Raw genomic sequence first — 20,972 nt, forward strand, 5'->3', positions numbered from 1 at the left:
AATTGCCAGTATTGAAAATCATATTCTCTTAATCATGATTTGATCTCACTGACACCAAGCAACTACAATACCCTAATACGTATGGGACAATGCATTCTGTAACAGTCAGTGAGTTACTGGTTTAGCTTAACAACACAGACATCACTTGCTTATCAGCAAGTGGACTATCTAATTCCTGTATAAGAAAAGAATGTTTATTATTAATAAACATAATAAACATTAATGTTTATTACTTTAATAAACATCATTAATAAACAGAAGAATCTACAAACAATAAAGAAATAGGTAATTATATGCAATTATGGACTCACTTCTAAATTTGATGAAATTTGGAATATACCTTATTCACAAAATATACACAGTACTCTCACAAAAAGTTTTGTAATTCAGCTCTATTCAAGTGTAATATACATTATTTTCAGATTAAATAATTGATTTAAATGAAATTACGTTAAGAATGAGATTAGATTAAATTTAAGATTAAATTAAGTTAAGCTTAAGGTACGGGCTTTGGTAAATATGCAATATATATTATTAATGGAGAAAATAACCTGGATTAAGTGAAATTTAATAGAGTTTAGTTACGTTTAGGTCAAGGTTAAGGTTAGGTTAGGTAAGTTAAGGTAATGATTACTTGTACTGTCGGTCTTCATGACACAAATGGTAGTGTCTCGGCTTTTCATCTGTGGGTCCAAGGTTCGAATCCCAGTCAGGCATGGCATCTTCACATGCTACAAAATTGTCATTTCATCTCATCCTCTGAAGCAATACTTAATGGTGGTTTTGGAGGCTTAAAAAAATAAATAAATAAAAAATTATTATATCAGCAAACAATCTAATGCTCACTTCAAAGTTAACCTTGAATATTTAATTGTCTAATTGTCAGACTGAGTTCATAACTGTAAACGGTAACCAATTATTTAATCTGAAAATAATGTATAATACTTTCAACAGTACTGAATTTTTTTTGAGGTACTGAGTAACCTTTATACAAGAGACATTAACTCATGTGAAAGGCGATTCTGATGAATAATTTAGTTCCAAAATGGGATATATTCCATCCAAATTTTATCAACATCAGAGGCGAGTTCATAATTGTATTATTTATCAAGAAATATCTTGTAATATTACCTTCAATGTGTAATTAGGCCAGTTCACAAATCAATTTTGTTACTGAATGAGATCTTCTATCAAATATATTATCTCTATAACAAAAATAACTGGAACCTTGATCCACTGATCCTTTTGGGTTGATTTTACAATACTTTATTTAAGTTAACTAAAAAAAAAAGGTTTACACTAAACTAATGCGCATATATTAGCAGCAAATACACATAACTAAACAGAAACAATTAAAAACCTACTACTTTAAACACAGAACAATCTTTAAAGATAATAGTACATGTTACTCATAAAAATGTAAGTTTGGATCTGTTATAAGAAAATACGTAATAAAGATTTCTAAGAAAAAACTATAAAATTAAATCCAATAAAAAGAATAATAAATAAATAAAAAATAATATCTTTATTAATGGGATATATATACAACAAATTAAATTCAATAATTAATCACAGTAATTTTTTAACGTTAATCTTGGTACAATATTCATAGACTCTAATTCTTGAAATAATAATTTACAAGCATATGGAATTCTTACTGTAGATATAGAAGCACTACTACTGCATCCATGACACCTATTAAAAAATGAAAAGAATAATAAGATATCTAGAAATTCTTAAGATTTTTAGGTTAACTAAGGTAAGCAAATAGTTTGGTAACTGTAGAGAAGAAGCAGAAAGAAATCATGATGATGTGTAAATCTGGTTCCCTACTGTGGACAGAGTAAAAGATCAAAGTTCAAATCTACGAGATGATATGGTCTGTTACTTATTTACAAGAAAAAATTAAGTGTGTATGTATGTATGAATGTAAGAGAATATAAACTATATACTGAACGCATATTAATGTAAGCAAAAAAATTTAATCACATTTACACTAAATTAATGCACATATTATTAAATACATATAACAAATTGAAAATAGTACCTGTAACTTTAACAAATGTAAGTTTGAGTGTGTTACAGGTAAATAAGTTAGAGTTCAAAGAAAAAAAAGATTAACTGTAAAACAAAATCCAATAATAATAAAAAAATATTTTTTTTATTAATAGTATATCATATACCAAAAATTCAATTCAATAATCAATCACAGTAATTTTTTAATGTCAACCTTGGTACAATATTCATAAACTGTATTTTATTTATCAGCAATTTAATATCACCAAAATCATTCATAGAACCTTATAGTAGTGCCAAAAATATCATTAGAAAAAAATTAAACAATGTTACTGACGTTTGAAAGTATACAAATGTAATGTCACATCTACTTTTCAATACTATTCATAAAACGTAAATTTTTAAAACTCAATTCATTAACTCACAATTACGTTTATTCCTTACAATCAATATTAATGAAATTAGATCATTTCTGACCTTAATAATCATACACCACTTTTGAAACCATCATATGGAAAATATGAGTAAAAGTCCTGTTTTTAATATAGAAAAAATTGTTCCATATAAATGTTATAATCATGGTAAAATACTTAAACAATAAACAAATCAATTTTTTCTGAATAAATTATTCTTCTTTGCACAGAGTTCTACATTAATTAAATATTTCCTTTTTCATACCACCATATATATCACCAGTATACATTTCATTTTTACACTTGAATTTTATGTGAATTTTTAATTTTATATTTTACCTAGGAAATTTATAAATTATGAAAAACTTTTTTTTCCTACTTTATTATTATTTTTAATCGTATTTTTGTATTAGTAGATATTATTGATTTTTTTTTGTTAAATTATTAAAACATACACCTATAAAATTTTTAAGTATTTTAACTTAAATATTTATTTATCAAAACATTAAATTTGCTAGACAAGCATCATAATCTTAAAACTATTTGTTTAAAATGTTTTTATAAAAATGTAACAATTCACATTAATAAACTTTACTAACTTCTTTATTTACATTAAAAAAAGTAACTTGGATTTTAAAAAATTAAAAAACAGAAGGATTTCAATGATATCAGTTTTCTATAATATTTTAATAAACAACTTGAGTGATCAATGATGGTTTCTAATACAATGATAAACTAATCCTGTTGTATGTATTTTTATTTGATAATAACAATTATTTTTAAACTTCTGAGCATGAAAAGTGATAGGAGATTAACAAAAGATATTTACAGTATCTAAAAACTGTTATTATTGGGATCAGTAACTAACCAAATGCACAAATATGTATCTGTTACATGGGCAGCTTTCAATTATTTTTATTTAGATAATTTGTAAGAAATCCAGCAAATATTGCTAATGTACAATTTCTACAAAATGTGTACACATTCTTGTACAAGGTACATGAAAAAGTAAAGCATAGTATATACTTTCTTACACTGTGCGAAAATTTTACTTTAGCTTAGAAAACACTGTACCGGCTCTATAATTAACAGTTTGGATTCAATATTTATACAGAAATAAATATCATGCTATTCTATTATTAGACAAAGAGTAAGATTTTAGGGAGAGTGTATGTTTAATCAGTATTTAGAAGGCATAAACAAACAGATGTTCAGTAGTTCTAGCTGGGGCATATGAAGTAGTGTTGGCACAGCTAATAGTATAGTGGACTAGTAACAACAGGATGTTGTAGATAACTTGAAGCCAGTCACTGGTACAGCAATCCTTCCCAACTGTCATGTCAATTGAATTTTCAAAACTATGCGCACATACAAGGTCTGTTCAGAAAATAACTGTTAACTACGTGCCAACAAAGATATTTAGTCATGTGCGGTTGGCAGCACTGTTCACATAATCTCCTCTGTAACATATTCTTGGATTGTTGATATCTCATTTAGTTTTCAAGTTATTTGAGAGCAATATGTTTAAGTGTTAGTAGCGACTTTCATAATGTGTGATTTTTGGGAATAACAATACCCATAAAATTTTTTATGAAACTGGGGAAAACCTTCACAGAAACATTTCAACTTTTGAAACAAACTTACACAGATAATGCTCCGGATCGTATGTAATATTACAAATGTTTTCATGATTTAAAAGTGGTCGTCAGTCAATTGAAGATGACCCTTAACAAGGAAGGCCTTCAACTTCAACCGATCACACCCACAAATCTTGATCATGCATTGAATTGCAGCAAAGTTTGTTCCTCGCTTGATGATCGAACAGCAGAAAGAACGTCAAGTGGATGTTTGTTGGCAACTTCTTGAACAAGCCAATGAATATGAAATTCATGCAAAGGATCATAACAGGAGACGAAAGTTGAATTTATGGCTATGACATCAAAACAAATGTTGAATCATCACAATGGATTGGCAAAGATCTCCACGCCCTATATAAGCATGTCAGTCTTGATCCAATGTCAAAGTGATGGATGCTCTCTGTTTTTTTTTTAAATTTTAATAAAATTGTGTATTTTGAAATCTTGCTTCAAGGTGAAACAGTAAACCGTGCGTATTATCAAGGCTTTTTACAATGGTTACATGAAAAAAATCCACAAAAAGAAACCACAATTGTAGTGAGACAACTCTAAAGTATTTGTCTCTGCCATCAATGGGGTTTTTTTTAGCAATAACACACAGAATGTAAAAAAAGCTTCTATAAATTCATTTAATAAAAAGCTGAGTACAAAAATCAGATGACTGCCTTCCCTCAGCCTTCCTACTTGCCAGACCTGGCTTCTTGCAATTTTTTCTTATATCTGATATTAAACCACCGTTTTGGGACTATTGATGACATTAAAGCAATTTTGTCACGAACCTTAAAGGACATGCTATCCAGGACTGCTAAATACAACTGGGAAAAGTGTATGAATATAGGAGGGGAGAACTTTGGAGGGTCAAGGACCAATAATCTGTAAAATTAATAATAAAGATTAAAAATAAAAAGTTTGGTTATCTTCTGAATAAACCTTACATCTAAACACTGTATATAATTTGTAACATTGTTTAATTTGTAAAGTGATGAGCTCAGTTCTTATTATTCTGCAGTTTACTAGTTAACTGTTTTTTTTTATTTTTAACTGTTGTTTATTTTATGTTCTTCTATTAAGTAATGTCACAGCTAATCTGATAGATGAGGAAATCACTTATCTAAATTTTGTGTTTCTAGATTATATATTCAATAATTTAATAAAGTCGGTCAGTCACAGTTGTGAAGTTTCAGAATCCCTGTACATCTTCTAACTTTTGTCTGTGAAATCTTATTGGAATGAAGTATTTGTCTCTGCCATGAAAGGTTTTTTTTTAGCAATAACACACAGAATGTAAAAAAAGCTTCTATAAATTCATTTAATATAAAGCTGGGTACTAAACATGATGTGATAATGTATTAAAACCACCAACAACTGACACTAAACAGTGTAAAGATATCATATATACACTATTTCATTATAAAGTAATGAAATTATAGATAGAATATTTTGATAAAATATATCCATATGGAAATCATGCTTAAGAAAATTTTATACTTTATCTGAAGGCCCCTATTGCGTTAAATAAGTATATAAAAAAAAATAAAGAGAACATTAATTTGTCACATTACATTATCTGTCATAGTCTTTCTTCTGACTGATGCAGTTAAAGCTTCTAAAGTACAAGTGATATTAGTCAGTTACTTTCTATTAGAATAATAATGTTCACTATATAATCCCTTTATACTGCAGAGTATAGTCCCTGATACAAACTGTGTAAAGTCATTTGTAGTGCTGAATATCACTTTAAATTTATCCTTGTCATAAACTTTGATTATACTTTCAACAATACTGTATGAGTGTATGAATATTTTAAGTAAATATTATCAATTTTCTGTGCGCTATGTATTGGTTTTAAACTTTTTGTACTATTAATTTTTGATATTTGTTTTTTATATATATTATCAATAAACAAAGTACCATATTCATTTTGAATTGCAATCTATTTTTATATTTATTTCTGTATTTAATTTCTCTTTATTATTTTGTGTATAATGGATACCTCTAGCTCTATTATTCATATGTATATATATGTTAATTTTATGAGACCAAGGATGATTTGATTTTCTATGAATTGTTACTTTATTGGCTATAGATTTCCTTTAAACCAAAGTTACAATTTGATTATTTTTGTTAATATCAATGCTAACATCTAGAAAGTTTATTGTTCTGTTTATATCTATAGTATAAATAAATTTTAAATCGTTATTAATATGAGTTAAGTTTATTTAAAATTATGAGGTGTTCATTGTTTATAATTGGATCATAAACGACAAAAACATCATCAACATTACTAGTCCATAATAAAACTTTATGTGTGTGAATAATGCCATATACAATTTTATTCTCAAACTCTTGCAAATATATCTTTGCCATAATGGCAGACAAAGTAAACCCCACAGGCAGGGCATTTTCCTGCGTATAACACTTATTAAATTCAAAATAATTTTATTGCATATATTTCTTATAATAGTGATGATGTTATTAATAAATCTAGGGTCTTTGTGATTATTTATTAATTTGTTTTCTATTATATAAATTGTTTTATCAATAGGTATGCTAGGATACATGTTACTTATTCCATAACTTACCATCTTAGTGTCTTTGCAAAAGTTTTTTAATTTACTTACAAATTCATAATCCATTTTTTATGTTATAAGTATAAAGTAAATTCATTTTTATCCTAAGGATTTTAACTATTATTCTGGAAATGTATAAGATGGAGCAGTTGTAAAATCAATCAAAGGTCACATTGGGATGCCGGGTTTATGTATTTTTGAGAGTCCTGTTAATTTTGAAGCGACTGGTTCAAAAGGGTATAACCTAGTATGGAACCTTAAATTATTGGTATAATTTAAAACAATTTGATGTTTTGCTATTAAACTTTGTTATTTAAAAAAATGTATTAGTAGGGTCTTTTATTTCTTTAAACTTATTTTTGATTATTTATTGTTTCATTAGAATATTATATTTTTCAGTGTGCATAACAGGTCAATTAGTTTTATCAGATTTCAATAAAATACAATTATTTTCATTTAATTTATTCTTTAAGTTATAAATTGTATTTTTATTAAAAGGTGGTTTATTATTAAAATTTGCACCTTTAATTCTACAGCTACTGCTACTAATAATATTACATAACTGTTTTTCAGAAGTATTTATTTTATAAATATTTATTTCAAAATCAACTATAATATTTTTCATAATATTACTCTTGTTGTTATCAAATAGATTAAATTTAAAAGCATTAGCAACAGACTGTTCATTATCACTAAAGTTAACATTTGTCAAATTTAAAACTCATTAAAACTCATTTGATTGATTTTTACAACTGTTCCATCTTTCAATCTATAAATTGATTTACAAAATTTATGTGAGGTTTATAAGATAAAGTGTAATGATTGTGAGCATATTTACATACAGGTAAAACCAATAGATCATTTTAATGCCAAATTCTATGAACATTTTAGGCATTATAAAAATAAAAAATTGGGCTTTTCTAATGTTGTGGATCACCTTATGAACAATAAATAAGTATTACATTACTGATGTTAATAATAATTTAGATATTAAAAAAGAAAACATAAATAAAAATCTAGTTATCTTGAAAAAATATTATATATATAAATATAAACAAAGATTCAACTTGATCAACTTACAGATTTTGAAGGAGGCACACTCATAAAAACTGCAATGGATAGCAACACTGATAAATATTTCATATGATATTTATTTAAACAGTTCAGTACTGCAGTATTTGGCGACACATGTTTAAATGTTAGTTTTTATTTTGTTTTTTAATATATTTTATTATGACTTCATATACTCTTGTATATGATTGCAATTTTATTCGTTTAATATGTAATTTTATCAAATTTATAAATATCACATATTCAAATAATTCATTAACATTAACAAACGTGTTAATAAAACTTTAATATTACTTGAAATATAAACCACTAAAACACAGTAATTAGATAAAATAAACTTCCCATATTAATTTTCAAAATCTAGTTTTCATGGTATCCTGCATCCTTACTTGGTATTAAATTCTGTATCTATTCCATTAAAATATATTCTTTTAATTGTTTGTCATTTTATTTCAAAATATGTTTTATATTTTGAATAATACTAGACTGTACGAGATCTGTTCAGAAAATAACCAAACTTTAATTTTTTAATCTTTATTATTAATTTTACAGATTATTGGTTCTTGCCCCCTTCAAAGTACTGCCATCACCCCATATTCACACACTTTTCTCAGTTGTGTTTCCACTTTATACTTTTAACCAGGACGAAGCAGTTCTGGATAGCTTCATTTGAAATGGCCTTTAAGGTCTGTGACTAATTTGCTTTAATGTCATTAATAGTCTCAAAACGATGTCCTCCCATCACTGATTTTAATTTCAAAAATAAGAAAAAATTGCAAAGAGCCAGGTCTGGCCAGTAGGAAGGCTGAAGGAGAACAGTCATCGGATTTTTGGCATTGATTTTTCAGAGCATCACTTCAGCACTGGATCAAGACTGACATACATGCTTTCTTGGAGCGTGGAGATCCTTTGCCAATCCATTGTGATAATTGAACATTTGTCTTGATGTAGAGACATAAACCAAGCTTTTGTCTCCTATTATGATCCTTTGCATGAATGTTTCATCGTCATCGGCTTGTTCAAGAAGTGGCCAACAAATATCCACTCTATGTTCTTTCTGCTGTTCGGTCATCAAACGAGGAACAAACTTTGCTGCAATCCAATGCATGTTCAATTTTTCAGACAAAATGTCACAGCATGATCCAATCGAGATGCTAACCTCTTCTGCAAGTTCTCTGACAGTTAACTGTTGATTTTCACTCACCAGATCATTGATTTTCTGAACGCTGGTGTCATCAATTGGTCGAAAGCCTTCCTAATCGAGGGTCACCTACGATTGACTAACAACTACTTTTAAATCATGTAAACCATTCATAAAATTGTGTACAATCCAAAGCATCATTTCCATAAGCTTGTTTCAGAAGTTGAAACATTTCTGTGAAAACTTTCCTCAGTTTCACATAAAATTTTATGTTGTATCATTGCTCCTGAAAATCATATTACATCACATTGTAATCACATACACATTGTATCACATTACAAAAATTACTACAAACACTTAAACACATTGCACTCAAATAACAACAACATGAAAACTAAAAGAGATATAAAAAAATCTAAGAACGTGTAATTATAGAGGAGATTATGCGGAACACAATGCTGCCAAGTGCAAATCACAAAATATCTCTGATGGTACGTAATTAAAGATGTTCAGTTTATGTTTTGAACAGACATTTAAAAGATTAAATCATTCCAATACTGGACTGCAAAATATACATGTACACTCATAACATGATTTAAAATTTTAAAATATAAAACATATTTTTGAATAAAATGACAATCAATTAAAAAACGTTTTATTGTAATATAGAATTTAATAAAAACTGAAAATGTGAGATATATGTATATTCATTTAAATATAACAAATATGATCACTACGTATTTATTTAAATATTATACATTTAATTAAGTGTGGAAATAGGTATTAATATAAAAATATGAAATTATTAAGTAAGGAGGTAAAACTTTATTATCTAATTTTTAAAAAAAAAGACTAGATTTGTTGAAAGTATTTTAATTTTATTCATTCATACAAACACTATTCTAGATTACGAGATGTAGTATAGAACTTTAGGAATATTTTATTCTAAAGCATATTCTACAATGTTTTCCAAAGTATAATATGTATAAAAATAATGGGACTTTATCAATATTATATAAGAAAATGAATCAAGATTTTATTTCTTGTATATTTTTTTTTGTAAATTTCTAACTTTTATTTGCATGTTGTTTACTCATTGCAGAAGATGTAAAATACTATATTCTATATTATGTAAACTTTATACTGTATCTGGAACCACTACAAACTGTATTATAATAGGTTTATATTGCAATAGGTAAGCAGCATATTATAGCAGGTAAGATACAGTTTTATTCTGAAAATTACAATTTTGAGAGGTTATAAATAAATTCTATTTATTGAAAATGGTTGAATGTATGTGCATAAGTTATGCTATTTGCATGTAGATATAATTTACTGGCTATTTTATAAATAAATAAGAATAAAGTGTAAAAATACTTTTTATATAAAGTAAATGTTATAAAAATACTAAGTGCTGTATGATAGAACACGTTTATAAATGAAACTTTGTTTAATTACCTGAATTCAAAAATTATATATTTAACAAAATAACATGAAAAAAATTTTGTGGAAAAAGCAATAATATTTTTAAAGCAGTATTTGATATTTGAAACCATTATAAAATATAAAGTTAATAACTTTTTTTTTTTTTTAATAACTCAATTTATGTCCAAGAAAAAGAATAATTACCAAAATTAACCATATAAAAATAAATTAACAAATTATATGTAATTATACAAACGGGTTATAGAAATAAACAAGAATAACCATAAGTAAACCAATATTGCACAGTATATGATTTCATATTATAATATCCTTTTTTATAAAAGAAGAGAAACATTCAGAGTATTCTTTCAGATTAAAAATAATAAAATCAAACAAAATAACCTTAGTAAAAATATAAAAATATTCACATATAAATCTAAAGTTACCTGGCTCCATACTTATCAGACAATCTTGTTCCATCTCACCCAAACGAAGACCACCGTCTCGACTACGACCTTCAGCTGGCTGGCGTGTTAATACAGCTCGTGGACCTCTTGATCTAGCATGCATTTTATCTTGAACCATGTTTTAATTTTTGATAGTAAACCTATAATTAAAAAAATAATAATTTCTATATGAATACATTAAAAAAAAACACATTCTTCAACCTTTCCTTACCAAGTTATAATCTCAGGTTTAATCTTTCCTTATTGGGTTATTGTTAGTTCACACCCCTTGAATATATGAAATTTTTGAAACAAAATTAGCTATAGCAAACAACTTATAGTTATTACCATAACAATAACGACCACCAGGTTGTAGTTAATACAGTAAGGACTACAATAACCTGGCAGAGAGTCAAGAGATCTTTCATGAACTGCTCTTTAACTCATAATGAAAAATATAAAAATATCTTAACAGGCTATATGTTATAATTCCAAAGGTATGATCACTACACACAAGAATCCATAAAACCCACAAGAAAAAAACAGCCATAACTTTTCCTGCAGATGAAATAATTTTTGCTTTCTTTGGAACACTTTCACCTACTCCCTCTCACTGTTTGGTCCCTCGTGTGTAATGGTTATAAAAGTTTGAAGAACTGAGCTGAATCATGTTTAAATATGTCTAAATACCCCTGAGAAATCTTCAGCCAAAAAAGTCTCTTTGATCGACTGTTAACAAATGCACCTCTGAAATAGAAAGCTTATTCATACCTGAAACAGCATATAAAGTGCAGTGGATACTACCTAACAAAATTTTGGAACATCAACAATGTTGCACACCTTCAGTTGACAATCAATTAATTGTACATTTTTATGACAATTTGGTTGGTCGTAGCAGTTTTTTAATATCCTTATTTCCCATTATTTTGAATGTATTTATGACCACTTTTAAATTCAGCAGACCACTTTTTACAATCATAAAGAAAGGGGAAATCCTCTAAAATGCATCTAATTCTTTTTGTATGTCCATCAGGGTTAAACCATTAAAAAAAAGTTGTTTATAACACCTTGAACTTCCATTTTATCCATTTTTCAGAAAATATCAAAACGTGATTGCTTTAGTCGAATGCAACAAACAAGCAACTAAACACACATGTCTGAAACTTCTCAACAGTGATCTAAACGATCATATTTGACAAATATCATAATCATTTGACCACACCTGCACCATCTCTATGTCAAGCTGAGAGTTTCCAAACGCCTCTTATAGAATAAAACATTAATTAAATAAAATAAATGTTACAGCCAAAATAAAATGAGTGAATGTTTGAAAAAATTATATACTTGAAATTAGTTTATTACATAATACTATATTATAATAGAGAAAACCAATACAAACTATAATAGAAATATTTTGGGTAAAAAAAAATGAACCCACAATTGAAAAACTGAAATTCTTTCTTTGTGAGACACCTGTATTATCTAATATTTCTAAATTTTACAAAATGATTTATAAAGTCCAAATAATAGCTGAAGACAAAAATAAAATTTAATTTTTACTCTGTAAACACAAAAATATATGATACCAAACTTAACCTTGAAAGCCAAAAAATTTATAGTAAATGAATAAATATTACCACAGTAGTTTGTCAAAGAACCCTGGTATCATAAACTGAAATAATACAATTTTTAAACAAGACACCAAAATAATTTGCATTTCTTTTGAGAGGCTATGCTTTACGTATGATAAAGAAACTTTACGAAAATTCATATGAAGTAGGATTTTTATTATTATTTTCTGTTATGATATCCACATAGTCACTTAGAAGCCAATCACTTAGTCAGTCAATTATCCAAGTCTCTTTGATGGGACTGTTTGGGCCTTGCAGTTCTTCCAGTACTTTTTCATATGTACCTATCTTTGTGCTCTTTCTGGTGTTGAAAATGTTCACATTATGAGTTCCTTTCTTGTGAGTGTGAAGCGAGTGTTTTTGTCCTTGATTTTTTCATTCAATCTTGTCTTTGTCTAATTTTATCTTGTCTTATTTTGTCTGGTAGTAAGTATGTGATCTTTTTGTCTTCAGATCCTCTCTTATTTCTCTGAACTGTCTGCATCCTGTCTTGGTGTTTTTTGAAACAAGATTGAACTGTACCAGCTGTTTCAGAAGTCTTGAATCTTACATCCTAATAATACTTTCAAAGAATCCTGGTTTCTTCTTACACACGATATCTGTGATAGATTTTAACTCTTTGCACATGACTTAGTTGGACATAATCCACCAATGCTTGTCTTTCTGGTACTTTTTATTGATGCAGGTTCTTCCAATTCTTCTTTTGATTTTTGGGAGTCTGTTTGTTTTTGATTGTTCATTCAGGTGGAAGAATGTTTCTGCTGCATAAGTAGGGTTTAAAATGAATTAAATACAAAAAATATTTTGTTGCAGGAATCATTATTAAATTACAATTCATTAAGACTATGCTTAAGATCGTTAGTCCTTATTTACATCATAAAAATTAAATTATTTTTATTTATTCAATTCTATACAAAATAAAATTTTGCAGATTTAAACAGATCATTAAAAAATGCATGCATATAATAATTTATTGTCATTTTAGACAAAATCATTTTTTTTTTAATTTGGTAATTTAATTTCTAATAAGTAAATTGCTAATTAAAAGAAATAACTTTTTTCAACTCTAACTATAGCTTTCTTCTAATAATAATTTTGTAAAACTGGTGGCTCCTGCTTATTATAAACTACTCGTTTACAAATTTTATCGTATCCATTATGAGACACATAGTACAAATATATTAGAAAAATTTTTTTACTTAATGATTTTAATATACATCAGCAGGATTGTTCAAATTATTGATATTTGTAGATGACAATGGTCTTAGGGTAAGTTGAATTGGAACAGTGGAAAATACAAAAATACAATTGCAGAAGTTTAGTATGTATATTGGTACAGAAAATAGTGGGGTATTGACAGTTGGATGAAAAGAGTAAGTGTAAGAAGAGCCTAAGGAGATAAATCTTTAAACATTTGTGTGTTACAACACACGCGAACACTATGTATCACAGACAAAATAAACTATGATGTAAAAGTACTTTCAAAAGCAAAATTAAAAGTGCTTTCAGCAAAATTCAAGCTGGTGAAAAAAAAATTCTGCAAATTTCACACAATGAGTATATGTGAAGAAGGAACAAAATAATAAATTTGAAAATAAGATAGAAACTAAAAATGAACATTTTGAGAAACAGAAAGAATTTTAAAAAGTTTACTGTAGTGATACAGTCATTAAAATATTGGAGAGTTTTTTATTTTACTTTCACTTTATAACATGTCCTGAAATTCTTTCTTTGTGAGACACCTGTATTATCTAATATTTCTAAATTTTAATATTATCTAATTATCTAATATTATATTATATTATCTATTTCTCATATTATCTAATATTTCTGTTAAAATACATATATGAAACATAGAAAACAATAAAAATATAACTGGTTTTAGAGTAACAGGGTGTAAAGAAAATCTATATAATCGTCAAACCATGCTTTTCAATAAATATATTTATCATGAAAAATTTATTTACAAGATTAAAAAGAAACACTGTACATTTACTAAAACCATTAATTAAAATAGAATAATAATTTACCGTGGTGTGATAGCCATTGTACGTCCATCCCGTTTAGGAAGACGAGCATTAGCTTTATGTAATGTCTGATCATCATAAATGCAAGCATTGATAACAGCATCACGATGAGTCGGTGTTGAAGGTAAACCAACATAAGCAGCTGGAAAGAAATCGGGAGCTTTCCAATTTGGAGGACCATCGAGATCCAATTTGTTTGTAAATTCACTTCCAACCTGTAAATATTATAAAAATTAGTACAAATTAGTAAACTAAATTCAATAAAGCTAAATAGAAGACTAATTGTTTGAAATGTAGATACAATTGCTGCTTGCAGCACAAAATTTCTTGCAAAAAATATATCTGTTGCATCACTGTACTTATCAATACATTACTAATATTTAATTTTTTAAAAAACATATTTGATTAATAGTACACTTAAAAGATTAAAAATAAACACACCTGATACAAAGCACCATCAGACCAATCGCCAAACCAATTAAGTATGTATGGATGATATGGCTGAATGTAAATGAAGTGTAGCCTTGTACAGTCTCAGGTCAACCATTCCTGTTATGTGTGATAAACTGAAACGCAACCACCAAAGAACACCAGTATCCACGATGTAATATTCAAATCCGTATAAAAGTAACTGCCTTTACTAGGATTTGAACCTTAGAACTTTCGACTTCCAAATCAGCTGATTTGTTCCTTGCATCATCAGTTCTTTCATAGAAAAGAACTTTTAAGTCCATGAGTCAATAAATAAGGTACTTAAAAAAATAGAATAGCCACATTACTCTATCAAAAGTTCACATACAACTATGTTAAACTATTGGAATTTATTACAAACAGTGTAACCAGATCTTTTATCATGGTCATAGATTTTACAGTCTTCCCCTTATAGTCTGCCTGTAAATTCAACACTCAAATTAAGATTTATTTTTAAATCCACAAATATAATACTCATCTAACAGTTCTAATTTATTAATAATATTACAATTTCTTTTCCTCTACACTCATTATATATGGAAAATTTACAGACAAAAAAAATTCTGAAACATTGTGTAAGCTGTAATGAATAACATATATACCATTAATAAAAAAAATTCATCTGTTACTAGAAAAAAAACTTACCCTAATTTGAAATACAGATAATCCATTCATAAATGCAACAAATCTTGACAATGTTGTTTTACCAGCACCAGATACTCCAATAAGCAACAAATGCCCCTGAGGCTGTCGGAAAATACGATCAATACGCAAAACATGATCAAGCACCTCATCAAATAGAACTAATGGTACATCAAGTTCTTCATCATAAAACACCTATTAACAATTAGCAAATTATTAATCAAAATTATCTCTCTCTAAAATAAAAAGTTTAAGAATAGGTGAAGGGATATCAGTTTTGCAAATGGTTTAAATAATATAATAAGCAAAGAAAATAAAATAATTGAAATTGAATAAAATTTTGGTATGAGGGTTTCTTATAAATTAACCTCCGGTTAAGTAATAAAAATAACAAAATAAACTGAAAAAAGAATTTACTATAAGTTAGGTACACACTTATATTATGTCTTTATATCCAAATTCAAGCACTTTTATCATGACACCAGCTTGTCTATTCCTTTTTAAAAAAATGGTGCTGCCAAAGTACCCATCCATTCAAGAGTTCATCACTGTGTTGAGTTGCCAGCCAATTCTTCAATTTTGTAAAAAGATATAAATCAGATGGTGTCAAATCAGGGTTGTAAGGGGGATGGTCAAAAATTTGCCACTTAAACTTGTTAGTACATCCTTAGTGCTAGTGGCGGTATGAAGTTGTGCAATGTCATGCAAAAAAATGAACCCCTTTGCTAGCTTCTCCAGTTGTTTATTCGGTACCACTCTATAGCTTTATCAGCATTTCATAATAATTATTTGTGGTTATTGATATATCCACCATTGTATATTATTCTAACAAAATCACTTTACAATCAAAAAACAGTAGCCAATCACTTTTTTGGTTTGAATTTTTTGGGCTTGTTCAATGTGTGTGCATGTTTGGATGGCTCTTTAAGCCTCAACATTAATGAACCAAATCCACGTCTTGTCCCAAGAACCAATTCTATCTCTTTATTCTGGTATTGTTAAAAAATAAATCCCCCCCCTTTTTTTTGTGGACATCTGTAAGTTGTTCTGATAACCATCATGCACAGTACTTACAAAAACCCAATCTGTCTTTAATAATTTCAAAAAAGAGTGGATCATGAAATTTGAAAAAAATTCTCACAATGTTCAGTATTTATGCAGTGACATTTATCACAAATGCTGTGTTTAATTTTTTAAACAATTCATAAAGCAATGGAATGTACAGCATTCTTTCACAGAACCATCACTCATATCTATCAACTACACACAGCCAATGGTGGATCTTGATTGCAAATGTTCCTTCTGCTTGCAAAAAGATGAATGACACTAAGTTCCTCGCAACTGAAGGGAAATTCAATAATGGCCTCCATATTTCACATGTATTACTCAAGCATATGCATGTAATATGTACATGCATATTTTAGCATGTACAAAACGGAATGGTGACTGACTGTGTTTAACAATAAGCATAGGTGATTGATGTCTACTGCACATGCACTATGTTGCTATGAAAAGGCTAATCTATTAACAGTCTAAGTAAATAAACTACATTAATTCTGAATTTTATACAACTTGTTATTGGAGGAGGGAGAGATGTAATTTAAATGTATCAACGTATTAAAAATAACAGGAGGAATCAATCCATAACTGATACAGATTTCAGTTTTCAATCCTAAAAAGAACAGTGACAAAATCAATGTGAACTCAAAAACCATAATATAAACAAAATATGCACATTAAGTCTTAAACAATAACCTTTTTCACCTGCCATAAATTAATACAGGTCATGTCTTCAAAAATAACATTATTTTTTTGATTAAAAAAAAATATGTAAAAAATAAAAAAATACACATACCTTGAGTCTTGCTTAAACATAGTCTCTTAGTTCATTACGATCCACTGGAACATAATCTTTTGATAACCAATGGCTATATAATATAGGTCTAGATAAAGCAGATTGTTTATCTACAGTATGGAAATATTTCATTGCAACCAAATCAATGTTTTCATTTCTTCATCTTCTTTCAGATTCCTCAACCAACCTGTCTTGAAATAATCTAAGAGCTTCATGAGCCCACAAACGAACCAAACCTTCTACTGTAAGTGTTTCCAATTGCCTAAAACAAACAAAATAATTATACTAACAAGTTATAAATATATAAAATTGTACATATAAATACATAACTCATCATAATAGCTGACTAAATGAACTGACTAAGTTTAGTAAAAAGATTACTTTTTACTAGGATTTGAACCTCAGAACCTTCAATTTCCAAAAATCAGCTGTTAAACAACTGATTTGTGATATTGAGATAACCACTAATCCAGCCCAATGGGACTGTGATCTTGATAAATAAAAAGTTCTTTTTTTTTTAAAAACTATTTAAAAAAATAACCAAGGAAGCATAATTGTAACTACAGAAGTGAAGCAAATATCCAACTTTTTAGCTGGATTACCATAAATAATGTACAACACAAATGATAATGTAATAAACTATGAAAGATTTACCAAAAAAATACAGCCAAAGGTATTCATTTTATGCAGTTTTTATGAAAAATCATAACATTATATCAAACATAGTATTATGTAATTTTTATGCTCAAAAAGAAGAAGTATTTTTTATACGATTACACACAAACCATAATTTTTTCTAGAGATTATACAAGAAATCATTTAAGAAATAAAAATTAATAAGTTACTAATAGCCTCACAGATGCCGCGTACCCAACGTGTCATATATAAAGGCACCATACCAGATCCAGTTCTTTTTGGTATCTTCTGGTGTTGAGATAAAAATCAATTTCAGGAACAATACACATATATACATGCATTCCAAATATGTGGGATTTTTCAAAAAAAAAATTTTAAAGCCCTCATTTTGATTCCTAGAGCTCCAAATATAAATACCTGAAACGGGTTTTCTTTTTTTTACCAAAAGCAATACATTTTTTCTTGTAATACAATCTGTGTTTGAAATGTGTTTCGGTATAATTTTATACACCTGTACAAACAATTATATATTGTGAATTTGTATTCCGTGGGCTACAATTAATGGTTCTGCAAATGTTGGTGGTAATCCTGCAATGTATGCATGCAGTTTGCTTCCATGAACCAGTCAGGCTGGTGATATTGACAAATCAAGATAAGTCTGCCTCTATGTTGTTCACTGTTATGTTCGACACCTTAAATGATCGACACCATGTCTTAGTGTGTGTGCTCAGAAAGGTGGTAACTTTAGAATATTGTATATTTCTTGTTGAATAATTCTTCTTGAGGATACTGAGTACACATGTGTACAGTATCCTGTATCAGTGAAGTATCCTGGACAGTGAAAGACCAGTTTTCTGTTGGTTTACCAACAGAAAACTGCCAACAGAGAACACCAGTTCTCTGTCCATTGACATAATGTAAAAGGGGTACTAAAAAAATTTAAGGAGACAGAATCAGTAATGGATTGTAAGTAAAGTGGTAGACCATCAATACTTGATGAAGAAAAACTTCAAGACATATGAGCTGCTGTGCAACTTAGTCCCAACAAGTCCACGTGAATGAGCTGGCCTGACAGAAAAACATTGGTGTTGTAACTGCAAACAAGACAGTTCATAAGAAGCTATCAACATACTAATTTTAATAAAAAAAAAATAGATTTTATTTCCCTGCAACATTTAATGATGAGATTTACAGTAGCATATGTAAACAAAGATGGGTAAATTCTTCTTACTGGTGTTTTTACTTATAATGGTCAAGAAATAGCTGTAACAGGATGAGATGTGAGAAAAGACAAAAGAAAGAAAGATGTATGATAATGCATCTCAAGTTGAATTGGCTGTTTCTTTACATTTATTTAACTGTCAATTTATGCTAAATTCAATAAACACACAGAATAATATAATTTATTGATTCTTTAATTCAATAAATATTATTATTGTTTAACTGTTCTAATGATGTCTCTCCAGGATAATCAATATAAATGTCAAATGTCATACATGTCAAAGAAAACGATGTGAAAGAGGTTTTCTTCCAGGGTCAGTCGGCGGATTACTTGCTCCAATGAACATTCTAATGTAACCCAGGCTTGATCTGATGTACGATAGAAGCCACGATGTTCAACTAATTGACGTAGAAATGATATAACTCTCTGAGTACCGTACTGATCCATATCAGGTAAATTAATCTCATTACAGAATAGGACTAACCACTTTCCAAGCTATATAGATTAAATTAAAAAAAATCATAAGACATACATTAATTATTAACTAATCAATTATGATTATGCAAAAAAATTGATTTAACAATAATGAATGTTTTTTTTAAAATGTTTCAATTTTCTTTGGTAACATCATGATCATAATTAGCCAGCCATCACATTGGCTATATTATATAAAAAATATATTTCTGGGGCTATACTCTTAAATCATATAAGGATATAGTGTTCATGAACACTAAATTATTTTTTCTAGTTTAGTAATTCTTTTTTTTTTCAATTTTGCATATATCAAAACGGTAGGCCCCAAAATATGTATGTGAATCCCAAAAAAAGTTTATTTTGGTAGTAAGCCCATCCTTAGGCAGGCATGCTGGACTTCGATTGGAAAATGGGAATGTCAGTGTGTGAAAAGTGCTAAATCTAGTTACACAGTTCACAGCAATAATGGGTAGATAAATTTAATTGCCTCTTTATATATATACATATATATCCAACGCCTCCGTGTGGGTGCTGGAGGCCTTCAGAGGGCGTTACAAAAGGCCCACCAAAAATTACAGGTGTTCAGGCGGTCTAGGAAGACAATGGCTGATTAAAAAAAGGCAAAAATTATATTTTCCTGATATCTGAAACTAAGATGTAAAATAAAATGTACGTTCAACCCAGAAATAGGACATGCTATGTTTAAAAACAGTAATTGCAATTTTATTTTTAATAGATGGTAAATTTAAAAATTTTGGGGTGCTTGAAAATTTGTAATTCTCAATGTGGGCGATGGGTGAAAAAGTTTAAGAATCAATGGTTTAAACAAATAAGGTAACTATGTAGAAAAATAGCATAAAGTGTAAAGAGTAAAATAAAACAATTTTTTTTACAATATCTTTACTAGTTTTGTTTATATATAAAATGGATCTTATTTAAAAAAAAAAAAAATAGCCCTTGTAGCATGATTAATTCAGAAAATAAGAAAATTGAGAAATGCACCAACTAGTCAGATATATGATGACAAAATTAAATTGTACAAAAATTAATAACATGACATATCGTAATATATTCTTAATAGCACATAATGATTACCTGAACAGGAGCCAACATGACACCATTAGGTGTTTTCCTGTATTCACAGTAGTGATAAAATGTTTTAAGTAGAAGTTCAGGTGTAGTAGCCGATGAGAAATTTAGACCAACAACTTCCATATCCGGTAATGCACGCAATGCATTGAATAATGTCAACATTTTTCCAGAACCAGGTGGTCCACAAAGAACTGTACAAATAA

General features: G+C 28.2%; 1 protein-coding gene across 1 annotated transcript; it reads right to left on the reverse strand.

Annotated features, from left to right (window-relative positions):
• Positions 1-1,551: 1,551 nt before the first annotated feature.
• LOC142331186 (dynein heavy chain, cytoplasmic-like) lies at positions 1,552-17,514 on the reverse strand. The gene is made up of 5 exons (XM_075376915.1): positions 17,346-17,514; positions 15,494-15,685; positions 14,381-14,592; positions 10,720-10,880; positions 1,552-1,695 (listed from the first exon to the last, which is right to left on the reverse strand). The coding sequence occupies exons 2-4, from the start codon at positions 15,521-15,523 to the stop codon at positions 10,862-10,864; spliced, it is 261 nt and encodes an 86-aa protein (XP_075233030.1). The 5' UTR covers positions 15,524-15,685; positions 17,346-17,514; the 3' UTR covers positions 1,552-1,695; positions 10,720-10,861.
• Positions 17,515-20,972: the final 3,458 nt, after the last annotated feature.

The sequence above is a fragment of the Lycorma delicatula genome, chromosome 10 (genome assembly GCF_047948215.1).
Source record: "Lycorma delicatula isolate Av1 chromosome 10, ASM4794821v1, whole genome shotgun sequence".
In the NCBI taxonomy this organism is placed as follows: domain Eukaryota; kingdom Metazoa; phylum Arthropoda; class Insecta; order Hemiptera; family Fulgoridae; genus Lycorma; species Lycorma delicatula.